Source organism: Haliaeetus leucocephalus, unplaced genomic scaffold, assembly GCF_000737465.1.
Source record: "Haliaeetus leucocephalus isolate CR32 unplaced genomic scaffold, Haliaeetus_leucocephalus-4.0 Scaffold92, whole genome shotgun sequence".
Taxonomy (NCBI): domain Eukaryota; kingdom Metazoa; phylum Chordata; class Aves; order Accipitriformes; family Accipitridae; genus Haliaeetus; species Haliaeetus leucocephalus.
In genome coordinates, this window is record NW_010972528.1 from 7,556,675 (window position 1) to 7,581,412 (window position 24,738).

The following is a 24,738-nucleotide window of genomic DNA, read 5'->3' on the forward strand; positions in this document are numbered from 1 at the left end:
GGCCCGGGCTGGGGCGGCGGGGAGGGCGCCCGGGCGGCCGCGGGTTCTGCCGCTTCCATCAACGCGTAAGGCGAGTGCCCGTGCGCGTTAATTAGGCGAGGGCGTCGGGCGTACCAGTACCAGCGCTCTGCGGCCGCATTACCCTTCTCGTACACCGTCAGCTGCCACTGCACTCCCCTAAAACTGTTTGGGGGATGGTTACGGACACTCCTGGGTCTTCCTGCCTTCCCTTCCGCTCCAGAGAAGAAGATAAGAGAGCCTAGGTGCCATACTTGTATAGCCAACGCTTCTGCAGGTGGAAAAACACATTACACACACAACACAGCAAACAGCAACATTTAGCAGTACAAGTTCTGGCCAGGCTCAGCTTTATTTTTAGCGTTTTCATCCTACAGCCTTAAAACATCTTTAATATAGTATCAGCTAGAAAGTTTCCAGCATGCTGCATGGAGGGCCTGGTGCTTCCCATACTTTCAGAATTGTATGGGAGAGGATTTCTCTTTAGGAAGATGGAGGCGGAGGTTTTGGAATTAAAAAGCTGCATTTCAATTCCAAGTATTCCATGAGGTGGGCAGTTGGCAAAAAAGAAGTCTTAGCACCACTTCCTGATGACAGACAAAGACTGAAGTTCTGGCTTCGCGCCACCATCCCAGAGCAGGACATTTTGTCCTCAGACCTCCTATGTTCTGTCACAGGGTGTCTGATCTGCATGGTCCAAGAGAAACCCTACTACAGCAAGGAGCTGTAGGGTGAAATGTGGGGCTTGAGTTGACAGACTTAATGGCTTTGAGAATTAGGATCTGTACCTAAAACTACCATCGAAAGTCAAGTGGAAAGTGGTGGGACTTAAGCACAGCTTGGAATTGGAGAAAAACGACCCTGAATAATCCTATTTTCCAAACCCCACATTCCTCAGTTATTCTGAGAATTACAAACATACCAGAAAAAGGTAACTAGAAAGTGACTAGCCTGACAGACTTCTTACATCAAAGATGCAAATAAAAAGGTTTCAATTCATGAACTTTTTTGCTTCTTTTTTTTTGTATCCTTAAGGAGATAACAGTAACAGAAAAAATACCTGTGGTGTTTTTTTTAAAAAGCTAATTCTGGAAAAAACAATGATTTGTTCCACACTCATAGCACGTAAATGTAAACAAGCTTTGTTGTAGGACTGATATTTATTAATTTACAGGATTCCTCAGTAGCAACCTTACTCCCAAGCAAATAAAGCCAGGACACAACACAGGTGGTGTAGTACCACAAAGGTTTTAGATGAGGGAGTATACCTACCAGGTATTTAAACAAAAAACAAACAAAAAACCCAAAACCAACCAACAAACCAAACAAGCAAACAAAAAAACCCCAAAACCAACAAGAAAACCCCCACTTGAATATGGTCAAAAATTATTTTTTTAATTATGACTTTGAACTTTAACTCTTTTACTTACTAAAAAGAGAACTTCACAGAAAAGGTTACTTAGAAACATCATGCATTTTCTAGCTGAATCAGCCATTCTTCAGTTAAATTCTGGAAGTGCCTTTCACTCTCCATCAAGGGGCGGGGAAGAGGGAAGAGGCCAATGCAATTTTCCTTAAAAGTTCAAAAAAAATTTCACATGTCAGAGGAGAAAGAAAACAAAGAATCCTTGCTGGGATTTTTGTCAAAAAAGGAACACAAAACCAGGAGAAGGTATACGGAAATCCCAATGCATCTTTAAAAGTGGTATAGGTATTTATGTGAGCACCTTGCAACCCCAGGGCTGCATCGGGACCCTCCATTGTTTTGAGAACACGTAGCAGCCACAATCGTTCTAACAGCATACAGATTATCACAATGGTATCTTATTTCAGTTCACAAGCAGTTTGATTTAAGCTCTTAATATAACAGTAATGCAAGGAGTTCCTGACACCCAGATTTGGGGGGGGGGGGGTGGACTGTGTGCAAGTCTCAAACAATCTTTTTATGTGGTCACTGAATTACATCTGACAAAATGCCTCTCTCAGAAAAAGGGAACTTCTGAAAATAATACAGAAACAAAATGAAATTAGAGTGAATTGCTTTAAATACATGCTGGTTTTCCTGGAAGGTACAAAAATTAATGGTTTGAATTTATTTGGAAATTAGACCAAAAAAGCCCACCACTCAAGGAAAAGCTTCTTCAAACACAAAGGCTCACCACGTTTCAGCCCTTGTGGAAAAACTTCAAGTTCCTTAATTTGCTGTGACTGTCAAGAGTTTTCAGGTTTTTGCCAGTTATCTTAATGTTATATATCTTAACAGTATGTCCACCGCAAAATACATTTAGATTGTTTGCTAAATTCATCTGTGCCAGAAAAGAACAATTATGTTATTTTCAATTACCAGTACCATTGCCTGAATTTGAATTTGCAACAGTAAATGTAAGGCTAGACGTTTCTATCCAATCCTCTGGGAACGGTTTTACTGAAAATTACTAAGGAAACAGAACTTGAGTTTATACGCATTTTTGGTTGCTTGTTTTATGTTAATAGTCCACAAGATATGCATTTCATTTATATACTTAAACTACAAACAGATTTTAAATTAATTTGTTCTTCGACACAGTTCACGTTCTGTAATTTTACCATGCTCTGATTTTTTTTTTTGTTTTTGGTATGTTCTCTCCAAATACAAACATAAAACCAAGCCAAGTAGTACTGGTTAAAGTTATTCTTTTTCCTCTAAGGCGACAATCTTTTAAAAAAAAAAAAAACATACTGTGAAAAAAATACCTTCAACACACACCACAAACCCCAAATAGTTAAACTATTGACTATAATGGGGTTTACAGCCATTTTCTGAATGTCAAAGCACAATGTATAAAAAGTACTTCACAAAAAATGCTTATTTAAATCTTGCCACTTGTTTCTTTCTATTGACAGCAAACATAAAACCACATACCAGTGATAACTCCTTACCTACACAGTTGGGGATTCAACATTTCACAGGCTGCAGAGAGGCCAAAGCAGCAGCCAATGCCACTGGTCCTGCTGCTTCTGAACAGGGCGCGGAGCCCACAGCCCTTTACATTCTTTACTTAATACCATAGACCCAACTTAAATTCAGCACCTACTTTGGTATAAAATCTCAACTCAGAGCTAGATTCTGTTGTGCTAGGTGTCAGACAGTGAGATAAATAAAGCAGCAATCCATACTTTCAAAGGACCTCTGTTTTTAATTGAAGCATAGACAGATGATGCCTTAGAGACCAGGATAAGCAAACAAATTTAGTTTCGGATACCTGTTTTGATACCAGGCTTATCTGTGTGATTAAATGAACTGATGAAGATTGCTTACATCTATCATCTATTTACTTACGCTGCATACTGTCTAGATCAGTCCAATTTCTGCCAAAGTATCTTCAAGATCTGGCTTTGCCTTTGTAGGCTGTCAAGGATCTTGTCTTCATCTCAAGCTTACCCTAAACCTATTTAAACAAACCAGTGCCAAAAGAGCCCCCAAAACATTTAATTTGCACCACATCATCTCTTCTTCTGGTGCCTTTATCTTCCTTAACTGTGTCAGAACAACTTTTATAGCCCCAATCTTACAGCTTAGCTCTTCTGTACTTACAGATCTCCTCTGGTTTTAGGCCCCAATCTGACACTTCTTTAAATCACTGATAACTTCCCTTGTCTTCCATGGACAAAAGTCTTCAAAAGTCTTCGATGCTTTTCCTATTATCTTCTATCTTGTCCCTTACAAGCAGAACATGCTCTCTAAATTAATGTACAAAATTATTACCTCTCATTCAGTCACAAGCCCTCCATTAGACACCAAAAGCAAGTTACACTAAACTGGTAGCTAGGCATGTGATAGAGTAAGATTTTCTCATTCAGAGAAATAAAAGTATGGACACCAAAACATGCAGTTGGCTGATTATTATTAGATAACTATAATATCATAGAAACCCTAAAGGAAGATGAGGGCTCCATTTTGCTGTGGGCCACTGGTAAGGGCAATAGACTTTGGCAAAGATCATAACAACATGGGATATTAGGAAATCACATATAAAAGTGGGATTAATATTAGCAAGGAGGTTAACAAAACACCAAAAACACCTCCCAAGAACTACAGCTTACCTCTCTATCAACCGAAACATACCTGATGAGCTGGAGACAGAGCTGCCAGCCTGTCAGTGTTTCATGCCCTCAGCCAAACAGGCCCACTAAAATGCTCTGGTCTCCTCAGATGAAACAAAGGTGAAGGGATTATTTTAGTTTTTGCATGTTAGGGTTTTACTACAAACTCACAAGAAACCAAAATGCCTTCGCACATCCTCATTTCTCTTCCAGCTATTAGCTAGAAATTGCATGTGTACCAGAAGATAAAAACGAGCACTTTAAGCACTAAAAATCATATACTTCTGCAAGCAATATGGTTCATACTATGCACCTATCTTATCACACAATTTTTTAATTTTTTTTAAAAGACATTCAACTGATTAGTGCATAGCAAAAAAAATAATCCATGCGTTCCTACTGCTGGAGTAGTTTAAGATCTAATTGACAGTCTGTCTTTTCACTTGAAGGAAAAAAACAGGGTCTGGTAGATCATATTAATAAAACCAGGTTTTCTAGTGGATGCCCTATCTTCCATATATTTATCTGCAACTTTCAGATTCATATTTGAAGATGAAACACTTCTTTTCATTAGTAACCTAAAAAAATAAAACCCTAAACAAAAAATAACATACTTCATTGTTCTAACAGTCCCCAGGAACCAGATTCTGACTGCTACACTCAATGTAAAATGCAAAGTGCTACACTTGGGACAGAGTAATCCCATGAAACAGAGCAAGCTCTTGACTGAATGACCAAAGAGCAGCCTTGGAGAGAAGGACTATGGGTGCCGGTGGACAGTAAGTTGAAGTGCAGCAGTGCACCTTTGCAGTGATGACAGCTAACAAATAACAGGCTGCATTGGCAGGGGCATGGCCAGCAGGTCAAGAAAATTGATTACGTCCCTCTACTCGGCACTGATGAGACCACATGCTGGAGTGCTGCATCCAGTTTTGGGCCCCCAGTACAAGACGCCATAGGGCAGGTCAAGCAGAAGGCCACCAAGATGGTTAGAGAGCTAAAGCACGTGATGTACAAGGAAGGGCTGAGGGAGCTAGGTTTATTCAGCCTGGAGAAGAGGGGAATATAGTTGTTTTCAACTACCAAATGGGGGTTATAAAGGAGGTGGAGCCAGACTCTTCTTGGTGGTGTGCAGTCAAAGGAAAACAGGCACTTTTTGCAGCATGGGGAAATCCTACTAGTTACAAGGGGAAAAAGGGAAAAAACAAAAAGCATTCACAGCGAGGGCAGTCAGGAATTGTGGGATTTCCATCCCTGGAGATGTTCAAGGCCTAGCACAACCTATCTGACTGCAAATTAAGTCCTGCTTTGAGCAGGGGATTGCACTAGGAGACCTCCAGAGATCCTTTCCAACCTAGATCATCCTGCATTTCAATGTAGCACCCAGAAAGTGAGCACAGAACTTTCTGCGTGAAAATCCTTTTAAGTGCTCCAAACAAGTATTAATACCTTTTATCAGGCTAATATTATACTACCATCAGTGTACAGCAAATATAACTAACATGAGGATTAAAATCCACGCACTGTGCCATAACCCACCTAGCTACTCCTTCCTCAGCTATTACACTCCAGCCCTCTTTGCTGCCTGCCCCTGCCAAATCCCAGGATAACCTTTCAACCGCTCTGTGCTCCTCAGGACTTCTCCAGGCCAGGCTCAATGGCCCTGGAGCCCTCCCAGTCCCACACTCTCACTCACTCACTCGATTAGCAGACATTGCATCACATCACATCACACATTTTATCCAACTCCTGTAAAATAATAGCACTAACAAGACGTCCAGGCAGTATAGCTGCTTAAACTAATTCTTCCCTTTCTCTTGCATTTGACAAAGTACCATATGTCAGGATTTCACAAAGTCAAGTAATTTACAAGTTAGCCAGTCAGTTCCTGAGCCTGCTTTCCAATCTAAGAGACTGAAATCTAACAAACAGAGCAAATTTGGTCTTGGTAGTTCCATGCCTAACACCATGGGCAAAATTTTGCCAAAAACTAGATGCCTGTGCTAAGGCAGCAAGTTAAGAGAAGAAGGGGAGAAAAACTCCCATTTCAAAAATCAGCATAACAAGATGCTTTTGTGTTTCATTGTGGGTTTTTTCCTTAAAAAAAAAAAAACCACATATGAGAGGATCTCATTCACAGAAACAAAACTGAAGCTTTTGATATATAGAACTTCATATACAATCTTCATGAATCAGTGAAATTTTTTGAAAATAGTTTATGTATTTTACAGCTTAAAAAAATCTCTACCAGAAATATTTGAAAAAGATATTTTAAGCAATTATAAAGTTACTTAGATAATATCTCAGTATAAAAAAAAAATATTAGGTTTACTACTTCCCTGAATTCAAATTCATCCAGATGTAGAATTACAAGGAAGAAAGTAAATCAGGAGACTTGATTTTCAGAAATACCAACCAAAATAAAGTAAAACCAGGGAGCTGCATGTAAGTGTAGGATCTTCTTACACTTATTTCCACAGCAAAAACCTATCATACTGAATTTATCATAAATGAATCTGAAACAGTTTTCAATAAACCTCATGAAGTAACAGATCCAAGTGCTGACAGTAATCCACACATTTGTCACGCACTTCTCTTGGGAAGTTTGCCGTAAGTGCTTGTGCAATTCTAGAAACAGGTAAGAGCAAATAGCAAATATGAGCATTCTGCCACTGCTCAATTCCCTGAAAAATATCTTGAGCTTTTAAAAATTTTTTCTTGATCTGGCACATAACCAAGAATATCCTCTAAATTACTTTTTCATGCAATTATAGTTTTCCACCAAGATATGTGAGGATTTCTAAACAATGGCAGTGGTGCTATGTACAGACCTCAGGACTGCAAAAGCACATTCTTATCACTGCTAACACTTAATCTCGAAGTATGCTATATTTTTCTATGCTGATGTGACTTTCATATTGCATCAACCCAGAAATATAAAAATACTGAATGTAAAAAAAATGCAGTATTAACATGAAAGCAAAACTGCTCTGCTCAATAAATTTTAGAAGTTCAAAATGGTTATATTTTTGGAAAACATTATTCAATAAGGGAAACCTTAGTTTAAAGTTCCTCGATGTTTCAAGTTGGGGTTTTCCCTAGTGTCTCCTGATATGCAATGAATCTTCTCAAATTCATCTTCACATTGTCAAGAACACACAGTTGATCTGTACTATATTGTCCTTTGCCTTCTTTTCGCATCTGTAAAACCAAAAAATAATTACTTTACTCATGGAGAATTTTCTCCTATTACATGACCTAAAGTTTATAGCAAGTCTATATAGGTCTTCTGTCAAGACATACTACCCATGCCTTTCGAGAACTCCAACCTGTTCATGTGTGCACATGCACAGCTAGCAGTTATGTCTGCAAGTCAAATTACTATAATACATCTCTGCCTAAAACTAGACTGCTACTGGCACGCTATTTCATTCATACATCTGAAACATTCATATAAAAAGCTACAGAAAATAAGTGTAAGACCTTGCACATCTAACTAACCAAACAATTGTGGCATTATCAGGTATTTATTTTTTTGTGTGTGTAGTGCTTGGCTTCAAGACTATGAAAGTCACTCCTCAGGCTTCATCTGACTAATGAAACAACATATTAAAGGTCATTCTGTATTTAAGACAAGGATGTACCTAAAATTACAGTTCAGAACTTTGGCCTTGTGATTCTTAAAAGTACAGAATACATGATCTATTTTAATTAACCAACAACAGAACAAAAATGTCCACCTGCAACTACAGCATGTTGAAAACAAAAGATGTCAATGTAACTTCTCTCCCACCAATTTAGCTGTTCTCCTCCAGAGACATCTACAGGATTTTTTTTTTTAACAAGGCTATCAGAGCAATACAGTGATTCGGACATCAATAATGCTGATGGTGTAATGGAGATGTTGCAATGCAGATGCTGCGCTGTTACCTTGATGGTTCCATGAACCTCAAGGTAAGTGTATTTGCTTTCCTCTAAAGCAGAATATCAGCAATTCAGTTATTTGTTTTCTTTCTTGGGTCATCATTTAAAGCCATATATTCCTGCTTAATTATCTCTTCTAGCAGCCCAAATCTCAAAGCTTTAACCCACATGGCGTGTTGAGACCCTGAGCCGGCTGCATTTGATGCCTACCCTCATTTTGAACACTGGCTGAAATTCTTTCAGTGCTGGAAGCAACTTGATCTGTACCGCTGCCTTTTCTGCTTCTTTACCATCTGCAAATACATCAAAAAGTGCATCCAAGGCTTCCCCTGCTACCACAAGAGAAGGTTCCTTCATAGCAACCTCAAGAAGAAATTTTCCAATCATCTGAAATAAGAGAGAAAAAATGATTTTTCCAGCAACGCTTAAGAAAATTGAAAGAAGTATCAAGACTGTCGTAGGCTTGCAATGCAAAGTTTGGTTTTTCACCTTTAGTGTTTCAGCTGTATCTTGGCCTTTTGCTAGGACACTCCCAGAAATTCCAAGGATGCTCACTACATTCACTCTAACACTGGCATTGCTGCTGTGAATACCAGCTTCACACAAAGCCAATAGCTGCTCAGGACTCATACACTGTTTAGCAAGGGGGGAAAGAAAAAAAAGATAGACATATTTACATTTTCATGGAAATTTTCAAATATGACATTTAGATCATTCGCTTTTACAGAACACAGGCAAATTTATAACAGAGAAACAGAGTCCTGTATTATGAAAACTACATGAATTCTGAAAATTTAATTAGCAAGAAACATTAATTAAACTCTCCCTTCCAACTTGTTACAGTGTTTCTTCCAGAACATAACCAAGGCTGTCATGAAGCTGAAGGAAAAAGTTCTGAGCCCAAAGGGGTTTTCAGAAATTTACCTAGCTCAATAGCTATTTCCAACTCATTACAACTTACAGTATAGAAGCTAATTTTTCAATTTAAAGCCAGAAAGGACCAGCGGGCCACCTAGTATTACATCTTGTATAACAAACTATTATGCTTCATTCCTATATTTAGCTCACTAATTCATGTCCAACCAAGATTCTAGGACAATCAGCTTCAACTAGATGACATCAGGAAATAAAAGAATCCACATTTCTAGGTGCTAATTTACTAAATTCTTGTCACTATATCCATCTCCTAAAGATACTACCTGTGGCTTATTGCTATTTTGGTTTTGAAATACCTTTCATCTGTTTACATGTTAAGGAGGAGATACATAAAAACATATTCCTGTAAGGTCCATGAAAAATACAGAGAGTGAATGCTACTAAATCTGTTTTTTCAGTGTTCACAGTTGCTGAAATTTAGCACTTCATTTAAACGGTTTTGTTTCAAAAACTTTCCAGTACAATCTCACATCATTTTGAACCTACCAGAGCATTTGAGTTTGAAAGCTTTTACCTGGGAAATGTTCTTTGATGCCATTGTTTGTAGAAGAGCCCTTAAAGCACTGGTTATGGCTTCCAGGAATTCTGTGTCTGCAGGGAGTTCTGTCAAAGAATTGAACCCAGAGCCAAAAGTTAAACAGTAAGATGAAGGATACAAGAACCAAAGAAATACAAATTCCTTAATCCCTTTAATTGTTCCTCCAGGTACTACCACAAACTGGAAGAGCTAGATTTTCAGAGGCTGGTCTTTGTAGGTTGTAACCATAGCGATTTCTTTGAATTCGGTATTAATTGCATCTGGAGGTTAGACCACAGTTGGTCCTCATTTTTAGGCACATCCCTAGTTAAGACACTTGTGTGACCTAACATATGGTACAAACCACAGCTGTCAGAAAAGAAGCTTGATAACTGGTATCACATGGAGGCCATAATACAGGAACTGAGAAAACTACAGAAGCTGACTGCATACTTTAACTCCTTTCTTCTGTCTTCTAAGCAGGCTTTTTAGACACCCAGAACAGCAGACTCTTTCTAATTCATATAAAGAACATGTTTTTCCAGTGGTTTAATAATCTTTCAGGAATGTATGACTCAAACACTGCATTATTCTTGTTTAACTACAAATTCATCAATACCAGCCATCATCTTCAATGCATGTTCTGCATTTGTTGAAGCTTATTATTTTCCTTTAATATGTTCTTATTTTCTGGACCACTCTAGATACAGAACCTCTTGATTATTTCATGCGTATCTCCTCCTCTCCCACGTAAGCAACTAGATCTTTACACCTCTTTTTCACCCTGTTTAGAGAATTCCTTCTAACCACATGTTGGTATGTTATCAATTCTATCTGTCAGTTGCCATTACATAAAAAAATATTATGTTAACAAAAATGGACCTGGGCCATTAAACTAACTTATTAACATCCTCTGTCTTCAGGCAGCCCCTTCTCCAGTTTCATCTAAGAACTTTCTGACTATTGCGAAGCATAACATGTAGCCCCTGAAATCTTGGAAGTCCTGCTCTTCCAACACAAGACAAATGTTTTATGTCTTCATATTTATTTTCATTTCCTGCCTTTTAGTTTTTCAAGTACTACACTCAGTAATAATGTTCCCATAGACTGATCATATGCTTTTAATGACACTGAGAAAAGAAGTGTTTTGCAGGCAAATGCATTTTCAAGCATTAATGTAGTGTCATACTATACACTACAGCAAATAAGAACTACGTACACCACATTTGTGGCTACAAATGAAGACACTTGAAGGAAGGAAAGAAAACAGCTTCTCAAGCTTCTAAGAGACAAGAAATGACAAAGCCATGCATATGCTAGACTTCAACAGATCTGTCTTAGGAAAAATGTTTTCTGACAATTTTGAGAATTGGCAGGCTTTCCCAGTCTCTAAGAATATCTCTTATTTTTTGAAAAGCCATCATCACTGACCTTAAAACAAAAACAGATTATCAGAATAGTCTGAATGAAGCAGCCTGTCAAGGAACCAGACCATCAGCTTGGAACTAGGTGGGTTTTTTTGCCCTTTTTTTAATCTCAGTTCAGCTTCTCTAGTGTCAGTAACAGAGAGATCATAGCATAAATGGTCCAACAGTATTTTTGGAATGATGCTCATCTGATGTATAAGATTACAGGAGGTAGCTGGAAATGCTAACTGCTGCATATCTACACTAGACCATCTAATAATACTGCTACTAGCAGATGTATGGGGAAACCATAACAATATCTCTGTGAAATAATATGCCTTGGAGGAACTACAGTGGATAAATTCTAGCGTTTACCAGGATATATCTGATATTCTAAAATAGTATTTTTAGAAAAATGGTATTTATTGCCTTCTGCATTGAAATCGAACCACCACCATAACAGAAAGTTGAGCAGCTTTAATATTTAGTCATAACAACTTTTTATATTTTCTTATTACGAATATGTTTTCAGTAAAGCTATGCAATCATATGCATAAAGCATGCCCTGGAGACAAGGGGGCTGCTCTCTTTCCTACTGTAATAAGCATGTACATTCTGGAGATTTTTGCAACAACCACTTTTGCCACAATTTCCTAAGATTCCTAGAAAAAAATTATGTGAAAGACTGTGCTAGATACCCTTTTTTTCACGTCTGTTTAGGCTAGTTAGAACATTTAAAAAGAAAATCTTCCATCTTCTTCATGGCTTGTCTGATTGATCAAGAACTGATATTCTCACAAATATGATCAAGCAAACAGTTGGTCTCACAGCAAGGCAGGATTCATCCACTAACTTGGTGACTTTCTGTGTGCACACACAGATGTAAAGCATATTCTTGCATTAGGAGCATACTTGCTCAAGATGCAATTTGGATAAACACATCTTATCAGGATACACTGTTTTGTCAGCACATTTCTGACATTCAGTTTCCTTATTTTGAAAGGCCAAAGGGATAAAGTTAGTAATACAATGACATTAAAACATAACAATGTACATGGCTACCTTATATCTATATGATCAAAGGGGGTCAGCAAGCCCCGTTTACTTAACATCTTACCTGTTTTAGAAAAGACTAGCTGTGAGAGATGCTGTGCAAGGGACTGAAGTGCTGAAGCTCCTCCAAGACAATCCACATCTGACACTAACAAAATGCTATGAAGACATGTTAAAGCTCTACACTGCACTGCATTCAGTCTGAAACAAACAAACAAAAAATGCACTTAGTAGATCTCTTTGAAAAGAGATGTCAAAATACAAAGAAGAATCTTGAATTAAATAAGGCTGTGATCCAGTATGCAGTTTACAGAAACACTGGTATCTCTTTATTCAAAATCATGTATCATATCTGCCGTTGTCCAGATCTTAAAAGTAACCCGAAGATGGGCAATCCTTCTAAGATTTCCAAAACAACTGAATATACATGAAAAATAGTAAGAGAGACAATGAAATTCCTACTTTTTAATTAATGGTTTCCAAGACGGCTTGTGCATACAGATGTCTAGAGCAACACTGTTCGGAAAACCAGTTTTTTCAAGAATCTGGGGAGGGGAAAAAGAAAGGTTTAGCAATAAAGCTTTTTTTTTTTTTTTTTTTAGTGTGTTTGGAAGGAAGACTGACATTTTAGCTTAATGTCAAACAGATACTTCAAACTACATATTTCAAAGCTTTCCAGGTAGCAAGTGTCTCACCTGCCAAAAATGCCAGAATCTTCCTCAATCACTCAAATGGTGCAATTACACACTGGGTTTAACATAGCATACTTTAAGTATCCAACTCTACTGAACAAAAGGTGATTTTCTATGTCTCCACTATTCTTTTTTATTTAAATCTTTCTTCTTACAGTTTCCGCTACAGAATTTTCACAGATAGGTGCAAGTGTAAAAGACCTTGCCATGAAACTTAGACTGCTTGGTATTAAGTACAAAAAGCCTTGAATGTTTTCATCTTGTACCTTGATGTCTTGGGTCACAATTCCACAATGCTGCTGAACTAGCATAGTAACTGATTCAAATGACAAACTTCATCTTTACAATCCCAAATAAGAACGAGCAAAACAGCTCTGAAACAAGAACATCTGAATTCTTGTCAGTGTCAAATATTATACTTCAGACACTGTGTATAAAACAGAGAGAGAAAGAGGAACTTGTACTTTTCCAGTACTGACTGGTGCCCTTCACATATGTTACTTCCACCTCACTTAGCTAATATGGAAATCTGGCATTCATGCTTCTACTCGAAGTTTCCTTTCTTCTTGCAGGTAATCTTTTTCATGTCCGAATCAAGGAATAATAACCTTTGTATTTTGGAAAAGCCAAATTAAAAAAGAAAAAAGCAAAACATGATTTCTGACACACGTGAACCTTCCATTCCCACTTACATGAAGAAATTATAAGTCACGACAGTTCATGTGATGATGCTCCACCTCTAAGCCAAAAAAAGCAAAGCTAAACTGATTTTTAAAAAATATTCCTTTTCTCCAGATGGACTGGGATAATTTGTTTGCCTAACCTGGGATACAAATCAGGCACAAGAGAAAGACTGTACCATGTCTTGGAAATAAAAGAAAAGACAATACCTTCTTTGGAATTAGGTTGTTCAGAAATGCTGAGTTAACCTCATCAGAGAGGCACAAGGGTGACATGAGCAGCCCACTCCCCTCATTGTATGAGTTTTCCATAAACAAGTCACTTTCATCACTGCTGGAGAGTTCTTCCCATTCATCATCAGAGGGATCTGAAAACAGAAGACAGACTTGTAACAGCACTCATATGCAATAGGTATCCTACTTCTCAATTATACTTGCCTCCACCTCTTGGTTTAGGAGTCTTTAAGCTCTTGGGCTCTAATGAAGTCCACAAAAAGCAAGTGCCATTAAGCCACAGTTCTAAATATTATACTACTTCTGTTTAAACTGTTTTATTTTTTAAAATTATGTATTTAATATTCACTCAGGCAACAAGCATTCTTATGAAAGAGGTTCTTCATACATGGGTACTTCATTCTCTGATATTAACTATGCTTCACTTAAAGATATCAAAAAAGGTGTGGAAGAAACATTTTATAAAGCATTTCTGAAGATTTTAACTTGGATTGTACAACTTTACTTTTTGAAGTAGATTCAAGCATGCAAATACACCAGTGTAACTTAATTTGTTTGCTAACTGCAATCAGTTTAAGGCAACTGTTTTCTCTGGCAATACCAAAGCCACAGACATGTCCTCTTGACTGGGCAGTAACTGGACTGGATGAAGATGCTACTCTCTCCACAGCAAGGCCAGTTGAAAAGAAACAACAACAGCAAAACAAGGCAAAGCAAGCCAGATCATCTCTGTTAGCCATTTCAGGCAACATATTTTAAGTAAATTAAACTAGGTTTATAGTTATAAACCTGAACTAGGTTTATACTTACATGATTTACTCTACTAGCAGACCTGTAAGGGCAGACATGGTGAGAGGGGTTCAGGTCCTATTACCAATGGGCACAGCTACTGTAAAATGAATAATCTGTCCATGACTAAAGGCAGACTCAGCCTGACAAGCAGAAAGTCAGCCCACCATTTATATTTAAACTGATATATCTATGTCCACAGGGTTTAACACTGATTTATCTAAAGTTGTTTTAAACCTGGTTACATTTTAACTGGTGTGACACTGGTGTTTACACAAGTCCTAAGTCTATAGGTTGGACTGATCCTCCTCACTGACAGGTGAAAGCTCTGCCTGTGTACATAGGTCTGGATATTTAACTACTGTGAAAAAAAATATCCCATTCACCCCCAAGTAATTTTGTCTCACAACACAGATTCACACGAGATCTAGGTACCGTAGTAAGTATGGTAACGGCCATGCACTTTTCTGTGGCAAAAGGTAAATTCATTAACTTAAAATACAGCAGTAAGGGTCTAACTGAACGCATTTCACCTGCACCGTGCAGCAGCTTAAGAATTTATTTGAAGGTGATGACTAATGTTTATCTGATGCAAAGTAACTCATCAGGCTGTGGCGATTTGATCACATGGGCATCTTCTTTTGCTTATGGTAATATCCAGTTAATTCTACAGCCATAATATGCTGGTATTAATAGCCTTTGCGTGAGAAAAACAGTTGTCTTTCATGCTTTACCAACCCACAGTAGCAACAAGCATGAAAACAAAGCAGACATCCCGCTTTCAGTCAGTCTCTTCCGTCTTCTAAAAAAATAAAATTCCACCTGCATCTTTACAAAGCAAACAAAAATCTCCTTTGAAAACTAAATGATAACTGTATGAGCTGACCATGCAATTCAGGAACAACAAAGATGAGTCATCATATGTTCACAGTCAGTGACCAGGACAGAGCAGGAACTGGGCTTTAGAACGTTAGCCCGTAACTAAGATCAGGTTTCTTATAACGTTCTTGGAAATACAGAAGCATTTTCAATGGCAATCCTGTCTTAACTAGTGCTGGTAACCTACGAACTACAGACTGTACAGCAATGCTGAAGTCTCTTGACTTCACCCCCACGTCCCCATTAAGGGGAGAGCACTCTGCTTCTTCCAAACGCTGGCCATCGTTCAGTAAAACACGTCTCTTGCCACCCTGGTTATTTCCCTCAGTTCTGTGGCAAGCTGAGTGTTTCTATGAACTCAGCATAATGGCTAAAGCTATTTTAGTCCTCAAATAACTTGAAAATTAAATGAACAACTGCCTCTGGATTCCTCTTAATTTCTACAGACTATGTTTCTGTCTGCCCATGAATGGGCAAAGTACTGTAGTGAAATACAACACAATCAACCTTACATTACACTGAGTGAATGGCAGAATATGCAGCCTATCCACAAGAGATTTTCCAATGAAAGGGGAGAGCTTATGAATTACAGCTCATTAGATGAGAAACGCAGTTATGAAAGGAGCTTCATATACTAGGTGCAGAATTTCCTTGCACTGTAAGAGAAAAAAAAATCACCATTGGGAATATCTGGGTATTACTGTGGATTTTATTAGAACCTGAAAGATTTACTCAGAAAGTTATCGCCCACACAATTACTTTTGCATCAGGCTTACAAACTGCAGTACCAATTAAAGTTTTCAGGTTTTGTAGGGGTTTGGGGGGAGTTAGTTTTGTTTGGTTGTTCTTTGGTTTTTTTTAAACATAATTTGAAAATCACTGATTTGCTTTCCTGAAGATTAGGGAAAAAGCTATCAAAACTGAGGATCAGAGTTCATAGAAGATACAGAGTATCTATTTCCTACTCCCCCCAGAATAACAGGCTTTCTTTCTCCTCCAAAAAAAGCTCATAACGGCAGAACTCTGAACAGCCTAAAATCTGCACTGTTGCTAGAGTTGCATGCAAAAGCTGTCTCTCCTTCTTTTGCAACACTTGTAGTATAAAAACTAAATCAAAACTACAAGATTTATCTGATTAAAAAAAATTGATGCCCCCATCCTGCAATAAGATTCACACCCATATTGTATCCGACGACCACTCAAGACCACGCTCTAACTCCACAAAGAATTTGCTGTAATATTTTTTAGGAAGCATCTCTTCGGCACAAGTGCTTTTGTGTTTGTTCTTAAATGTTGGCACATGTAGCATCATGCAAAAAAATCCATAAGCAACAGAAATTACTTAAATGAGAAAAAATCCACTTAAATTAGTAATAGAAATTACAATCCAATCTGCCCCTCAGCTGAGGGTATCAGGGACAGTAAGTCTATACGCATTCACCCTTAAAAGCTAAGATCACTAAACAGCAAACTAAACATGACCTATTCCAGAAACAAAATGCACCACAGCACTTGCAATGAAAGATATTCCTACAAACCTTCACTGCAGCACATATTAACAATGATTTCCAGAGCAGTCTGCTGAGCCATCAGTAAAGCTGTCACTTCTTTCAGTTCCCACTTATCAGACTAAAAAATAAAAACATGAACCGAATTTAATTTTGTAAAGCAACATTTCAGTGCAAATTAAAGTACCCAAGCTGTCAGTTAAAAATCCAATCCAGCCATTTCCTCTTCTCATCCTACACCAAAACTTTAAAAAAAACACCAAAAAAGGCATTATCTCTCATCTTTCGGTTGGATGTTTCAAAACAAATTCTACCTTCAAGAAATCCCACCTGCAATAAAGTTGTAACGGAAAAGACTACCTAAAGTTAGCTAAAGTCCTAACAGAAACATGCATTTCTGTTATTCTTTCCATGTATGCAATAGCGAATGCATTTCTTAATCTCTGAGCCATCTCCACTCACAACTGGTTACAACCATTAAAAATCTCACTCGCCTTATGCGGAAATCAGAACTTCCCACAGTAGCTACAGGTAGAAGTGTCAGATAAACCTATACCTTCCACTAGAGGAAAAAAATGGAAATGTGCTTTCCTTGCGTGCTGTGCAACTTGAGCACGCTGGAACAAGTTGTGCTGGAATTCTCCATGCTCATCTTTGAAGTTTTAGCTAAAATAGTCAGCTATTTGTGAGTTAGGATTAGTAACACTTGCAGGTAGTTTACTCTGGCTAATGCTGAGTCAAGACCAGTCAGATGCTCAGGCAAATGCACTAAGCTGTCCGAGAGCCAGCCAGCCATGCTTACCGGAAGTAGATCTGAAATGTCATTTTCCCTCCTGACTTTTCCTTTTGGTATTTCTTCCATGTCATCATCTTCACTCAAAACACAGTTATCTATAACATCACTCATGTTTTCCTCTGTTTCTGCCTCTGCAGGAAGTTTTAACCTCTTTTTTTCAGCTTCATTCATACTAATAATCATTTCGCCAGCATCTATTGCTAACGATTCTGAAAAAATCTTCAGGATTGCATTAACCATGCTTCCCAGACTGCCTGGTGGAATGGTATCCTTGATATTCCAGATAGTGCCTAAACATGAGATAGTTGAAATATAAAAATTATTAAAATACTCAATTCTCAGCTCTATAATAGCCATATATTTTGTAAGGACACAGCCTCCACTACTTAAAATACTCAGTACTTAAATTTCAGTATGAATGGTCAAGTCTTTTCTCTTTTTTCTGTATTTTTTTCTGTTTAGCATTTCATATACTCATCTGTAATAACTATGTTATGCCCACATCTCAAGTAAATTTCAGCTTGGAAGCATAAGCAGCATATTTATGTGGAGTGACCTTGGTGACACTTTTTACCTGCAATAAACAAACCCACACAAGATAACCATTTTCTAAGGACTCTCAAAATTAATTTATTACACTCTGGTATCAAAAATCACCATGGTTGAGCATTTGAGGTAGAAAGAAGAATGCAAGGTAGAGAACCTGAGGTAAAAATCTACTCCTATCGAGATCAAAATGATTCCTGTACTACTATTGACTCATTTCACTGTTGAAAACCAAATGAACAGTTAAAACGGGTTATCACACTAAGCAGGTACTGAATTCAGAATCAAGCACTTAAGACAGTTTTAAAATTAGTTGCAAATATCTGGTCACACCAAAACATAATCCCAAAAGGCAGAAGTAACCTCAGGAACCATCTATACAGGCTTTGACGATCAGATGTCCAGACTATAGCAGAGAAGACTAAGCCTTCTATCTTTCCCACCCTCCTTTACCTGCCGTGCTCTCCATCACACAGCAATGAACACCCTCAAGCATCGTACCTGCTATCAGCGTTCTCAGAAGGATATGCTTCATTGTGCTCTCTGGACACAACATCACGGTTTCCAATACTTGCTGTGCAGAAGCATTAAATGAAGAAAGAAGATCTGGATTATCTTCCGTCACTGCCTGCAAGCAGTTTGCTGCAGCAAACAACAACAAAGATAATTAACAAACCCAATAGTAGCTTTCACTCTTCTAATGAGAAAGCATAATTTTCCTGAAAGCTGGAGTAATGAAACACAGGGAGAAAACATTTCATGCAGCATCACGTTGTAACGGTGTGACACTGTCCTTCACAAGCTGTGTTTTAGATTAAAAGACTTTCTATGGCAAATCTGTACATAAAACAGGTGAGGACAGTACCACATCAGACATGGGACTAGCTGTATTAATTTCAGCTACTCAAAATTCAGTTTCTCCATTGTACACTGACTAGGGACAATGCCAAAAAACCTTGTAAGCACATGCACCTGTAATACCATTACAAGACTATAATAACAATACTACTAATAAAACCACATTTTAAGTGATAGGAGTTGTTTGGGGTTATTTTAGATGGACTATGTCCTCTGCTCTACAAATTAAACCCTTCATTACCAAAACCAGAAAAAAAAAAAAAATGAAGCTCAGCCTCCGTCTAGAGCTTGCTTTCCACAAAACTCTTCCTCCCATGTAACCACCAATAAGCCATTCTCCTTTGGACTGAAAACAAGCACAATGGATGTCAACTTCTGAATGATGTGCTGTTCAGAAAGGAATTCAAAGTCTTACATTCAGTGTAAAGTTTAAGTAATGCTAAGGCAGGTGCATTATGCAATGGATATGATATCAGTGTTACATTCATATGGTAAAGAAAAAAAAAGTATCTTTAAATCCTTATCTTCTCTTTTTACTACTTACCTACTGAAATAGCCAGATCCACATTTGTGGAAAATTTCTTCATGTAATGTAACACAGCCTCCAAACATCCTTCTTTATTGAATATGTATACCGCAGTATTGTTGCATTCACTAATGCACAACACAAAAAAATTAATAGAACACTTTTCCCAGAAAAAATTACTGTAACATTTTAAGTAACATGTATTCACTATTACTCACATTTTAAAAACCTGCCTAAGAATTACACAGTAGTCAAGGAGCTATCCTTTGCTATCGAGGTTATGATCAACTCTATATAAATGGAGAAAGAGAAGCTGCAATACCCTGGACACCTTTGAGGAAAGCTGGCTTCTGCCAGCTTCTTCCTCACACAAAGTATTCAGGAGTTTATTTGGGAGCCTAAGTACAGTTTCATGCAGACAGAGCCAGCCAGAGCATGAAAGGCAGCTTATAGCTGCAGGCTACAAGCCAGCCCAGGGCTTTCTGCAGCCATGGAAGACTTCATCCACAAACCCACTGACAACAGAGTGGGCTGTTACCTCTCACATCAATATTCACTTACTCCAGAAAATGACCGCTCTTAACATTCAGAAATGCATGCTAAATCAATGCTAAATGTGACATTTACTTTATTTAACAGTGGGATTTGTCCTTCTTTATGTTTTCACAGCTCTTGCCACTCTTAAACTAATATATTGATACAGGACAAATTCAAACTATAAAACCACGAGACTTAACTAGCTACAAGGGTCTTTAAAATTTTACTTTTGAAAATACTATGTCTCAGCATCAATGCCAGCCTCAATTTTATCAGTACCAAACTTAGCAATGAAGTCAGGAGTTTACAGTCATTGCCACAAAGTTCAAAATACAGAAGTAATTTATAGCACACTTAATGATTACAGTTCCTGTTCCAAAGCACTTATGTCTACAAAAGCAATAAAAAAAATGAACACAAAAGATTGTCAAGTCAGAGTTACAAAGGGTCCTGTATTCTGTGTAAGGTGCTGAGCAAGCAGTTTCTGTACTGTTCTAGATTCCAATCCCTAAAAAAAAACACCCCAATTTACAAATAAAGCCTCAAGCCAGCTGCCATACTATACAGACACACATAGAGGCAGCTCCATTGCAATACTGTACAGTGCAAAACAAAATCCTGTTGGACCAAATGTATAATGACATTATGGAGCTCTTACAAAATGAAGAGAAACAATACAAAATTCAAGGAGAACTTTCAAGACGGGTTTTATCACTTTAATGTTTATAGCTATTTCTGTATTAATAGCGTTGCCATTTCTCTTCCTTCACCTGGTGTTTCCAATGTAGAATGTGAACTGCTCAATTAGTAGTTTTTCTTACACCATTAAGTAGATTTTTATCGGTGCCTCAGTCGCTAAGGGATAGTTTGTCTGAACATTTAATATTAACTTTTGGGATGACCTGCAGAGGGAGGAAGTAGTACAAAAACTCCTCATATTCCCAGAGCACTGCAGTCCACTGATCAGAATTTAATTTTCTCCATCTCCCGTATCACAATAAGGATCTACAGGAACTGCATGCAAGACTCCACAACCCAAACTATACAGGAGACTATGACAGAACATGTTCAGATAACAATATCAGAACTCAGGGCGAATCACCAATACAAAAAAATTGTCACTCTCCTAAAACTTATGACCAACTTTGTGCACTTTTAGAATCCTTCACTTAGAAAAGTAATTTATGATAGAAGATAAACTTGTATTTCAGACCAGATAAGGGCTTGCCATTTATTGAGCAAGGCACATGTAGGAGCAACACAATCAGAAATCAGAATCAGCAACTGAATACATCTTCCCATGCAAGGACAGTAATTTATTTTCTGCCTCAATTACCATGCTCTTTTTCAGGAACAATTTAATTTAGCTCTTCTAAAAGGCCAGTGTTTATACAGCACTTACCATACATTCCACAGCAAATTAATAGCCTCATTAGCTATGTCTTCAATATAATTTTTGTTCATGTCTCTGCATTTCTTTGGAGAGAGCTGGTTAGCATCTAGTCCAGTACTACACTACAACCAAACAAGAGAACCAGGGTTGGGAAACAAACAAGCCAAGAAGAAAAGCAAAAACTTAAAACATTAGCAGCAGAGTGAAGAGATCTCTCATGAAGTGTTTATTACCAGAAAACCTGACTAGTTTCCTACTCTCTGTGAAAACTGGGCCACAATGGAATTGAACCATTGATATTTTTTTTTCTCTTGTAGAAAGACTCTTAGGGTACTTGCTTTGCATTCAAGTCTCCAGAAGCATTTTTTTAATAAAGAAATACTTAGCCATTTTTAGAATCTGAAATGCTGTTCCTTGCTAATAGTCTGTATGCAACTTTCAACAGTTCTTTCTAATCACAAAGATTAATTCAGCTAATATCTTGCTGCGCTTTACAATAATGCTATTACCCATATTTTAAAATGGGGAAGAAACATACAGAAAATGATGGTATTGCTCAAGGCTGCTCATACAAAGACAGCAGGTGACAGAATTCAATGCAATTTCCAAACTGCACTGCAACACCTGGACCAAACAAAGAATAAGTATTCAGTACAGATTATTCTACAATAGCAGTAACTACCCAACTGTAAATCCAACCTTTCATTTAGACAAAACTGTTTACCAAAAAAACCTCACTAGAATAATGTTGCAACATAAATGTTGGATCTGGATCTTGACTGACAGAATAGACTTGTCTTGACTGATGTTCCAGACCCAAAATCTCCAAACCATTTATGCAAAAATCATCCTAGGCAGCAAACCTCACCACAGACCCAAGTTAGCAGGTCAGGAGGCAGAAGCAAGTGGTTTGAAATCTCCAGAATAATTTCTGTACTATTAAACCTACTGAAACACTCTTTTAAAACATCTTTCAAATATCTTATCTTGATAACGGCTAAAAAAATGAACTATTTTTGAAAATGGGATAATTCAATGGCTAGATCACTTTTAAAAGCAGAATAAAAATAAACACACCTCTTTCAGAAGTGCAACAAGGGGTGTCATGATGTCTTTTGTCACCATGTCATCACAGACTTCAAATCCCCCACAAGCACTCAGATTTCTAAAAAAAAAAAAAAAAAAAAAAAAAAGCTTTAGATCAAATACAATACTTTCCAGGAATGTTTCAAAAAAACATGCATTCAGTATTCTTCTTTAAAGGTTATGGTACTTTTTGCTTTAAAATCAATCTGCTTAATCAGTAACTTTAGTCTTCTACCATCCTAACGCAAAAGAACAACTTCGGTGTTAGGAAAAAAAAATAAAATTCACTTACTTATCTAGTATAACTAGAAAGCTTATCTGTACTAGAACATGACTTCTGTCAGGTTTTACTCAGTGTAAGGTAAAACATGGATGTTAACAAGTATCAGCATTACAATTTTGTACAAATAAAGCAAGCTGTAGGTCTGACTGCAGAATACCAACTCAAACTGATGCTGTTCAATATTTACAAGTTTCTCAAAAAGCCAGCTATGTGCATTCCCTAAATAATCCACTGTTCCTACAGTATAATCAAGATACAAAATGCCATACTAACAGGATTCAAGTTCTCTATATTTCTTCATACTACTGTTGATTTCTTTGCATAACATAAGGATGGAAAGCAGTGCATTCCATTGGGAGTAGATAAAACGGTAGTAACTAACTTAAACCCTGCTGCTGACATTAAAGTCTCATGACAGCCTATTGGAGCAAGAAAAGCCCCTCCCTCGGGGACTTTGACTGACATAGGCATACTTGCTCAAAACAGAGTTAAAGACAGAGAGGCTGGCATTCAAGTTCATGGCTTTTAACAGCAAAACCCCATTCTTTTCTCTACCATGCCAGGAGTACCTCATTCTAACTGAATATTAAAAGTTGCTTACCGGAGAGCACCTGCAGCTGTCTCACGAACAGCTAAACTGTGATCCATCAACAACGGTCCTAAACATCGGACAACATCTCTCTGCAGAAAGGCTGGGATTACATGCTTCTGCTGCAACAGCTTGGAAATACTGGCACAGGCATACTCTCTCACTTCAGCACTTGGATGCTGCAGCTGGGGAGACACAAACAGGGCAGATTAGGGGCAAGGGAAAAGGTAGCTGGAAGTTTTCATTGAGTGAAAAGACTGATCTGCCTTTTGATCTGCAGGCCCAGCACTGTAGCTCCTGTTTTACTACTCCTGAAAGGAATCCAGAGCTTTTAACTTCCATGGAAGTTTACAAATCTTTGCCTGGGTTATGTGTGTTAACTACATGACTAGATAAATACTATTCTAGGTGTTTAACAAAAGAGCCACAGTTCAGACACAGATCTGACAGTAGCTGGCGCTGGTGAGACCTCATATTTACTTTTGATAACCATGTTTTAGAAAAAAAAAAAAGGACAAAAGTAGGGGGGGAAAAAATACCATCAAGGAAGTAGAACAGCCATAACATATGCCACCATAAAGAAAAACTAAAGAATCAAAAAACATGAAAAAACACAACAGCCTTTACACTAAAACCATCTGCTTAAAGATAAGGAGAAAGTGCTCTCTATGTCCACAAGACAACACTGACTTGTACTGTAATAGAGGTTTAGGTGAGATGTAAGAATTGCAAGCCATAAAAATAATAAAACAGCAGAAGAGCCTATCCTGGAAGGTCATGGAGTTTGTTGAAAACCTAACAGAAAAGATAAACATCTGCTGAAGAGCAGAGTGGAGAAGAGTGGTACATCAGATCCTGCCTTGCTGAAACTGACAGAGGTCTCTCGGTTCATCCTCACCTGGGCATTTACATATATTTTTATTTTACTCTCTTTAAAAGACTAAATAGGTTAGTCCAGAGGAATAATCAAGCAGCGAGTTGTTCAATGAGTTCAGTTAGGTGAAGTGAACAAAGGCGATTTATTTACTTAGAGGAAAAGAGATTTCTAGTTCCGATTCTAAAGTCACATGCGCAGGAGGAGGTTTAAACTAGTTTTCATCTGTAGTACTTGAACCAAAACCTGGAATGCGGCCAACAGGCGGCCAAACCCAGTCCTCTTCAGCTTTTTCTGTCGGTTATTTCTTACGTGTGGATCTTGGACTCATCGCTCTGGCTACCCGTAGGAAAACTCTCCGGTGGGGTAGACAGAAGCCGAGCACTGCAAGAACTCCTCCAAAGCCTCTCCCGGGACGAGGAGCACCGAGCAGCCTCCCGCCCCGCCCCAGCCCCTGTGAACCGCTCCCTCAGGAAGGCGAGAACGAGAGCCCGGACGGGGTCCCCTGCCCTGCCCCTCGCCCCGCCGGTA

At 38.1% G+C, this 24,738-nt stretch overlaps 1 protein-coding gene across 5 annotated transcripts in view; it reads right to left on the reverse strand.

Moving 5' to 3' along the window:
- Window positions 1-1,508: 1,508 nt before the first annotated feature.
- Window positions 1,509-24,738, reverse strand: part of HEATR3 (HEAT repeat containing 3) — a 23,876-nt gene continuing 646 nt past the window's right edge. For 2 of the 5 annotated variants that reach the window (XM_010585021.1, XM_010585024.1), the window contains exons 2-15: window positions 23,346-23,518; window positions 22,453-22,540; window positions 21,385-21,497; window positions 19,464-19,573; window positions 18,563-18,703; window positions 17,522-17,805; window positions 16,750-16,840; window positions 13,520-13,677; window positions 12,400-12,482; window positions 12,002-12,138; window positions 9,476-9,564; window positions 8,515-8,658; window positions 8,194-8,412; window positions 6,625-7,302 (exon numbers count right to left, since the gene is read on the reverse strand). In XM_010585021.1, coding sequence (XP_010583323.1) covers window positions 7,183-7,302; window positions 8,194-8,412; window positions 8,515-8,658; window positions 9,476-9,564; window positions 12,002-12,138; window positions 12,400-12,482; window positions 13,520-13,677; window positions 16,750-16,840; window positions 17,522-17,805; window positions 18,563-18,703; window positions 19,464-19,573; window positions 21,385-21,497; window positions 22,453-22,540; window positions 23,346-23,518 — 1,950 coding nt within the window. In that variant the 3' untranslated portion in view covers window positions 6,625-7,182. Of the gene's footprint in view, window positions 1,592-6,404; window positions 7,303-8,193; window positions 8,413-8,514; window positions 8,659-9,475; window positions 9,565-12,001; window positions 12,139-12,399; window positions 12,483-13,519; window positions 13,678-16,749; window positions 16,841-17,521; window positions 17,806-18,562; window positions 18,704-19,463; window positions 19,574-21,384; window positions 21,498-21,913; window positions 22,000-22,452; window positions 22,541-23,345; window positions 23,519-24,738 lie in introns of those variants that run through there. The other 3 variants (XM_010585022.1, XM_010585023.1, XM_010585025.1) reach the window with 3 other exon arrangements.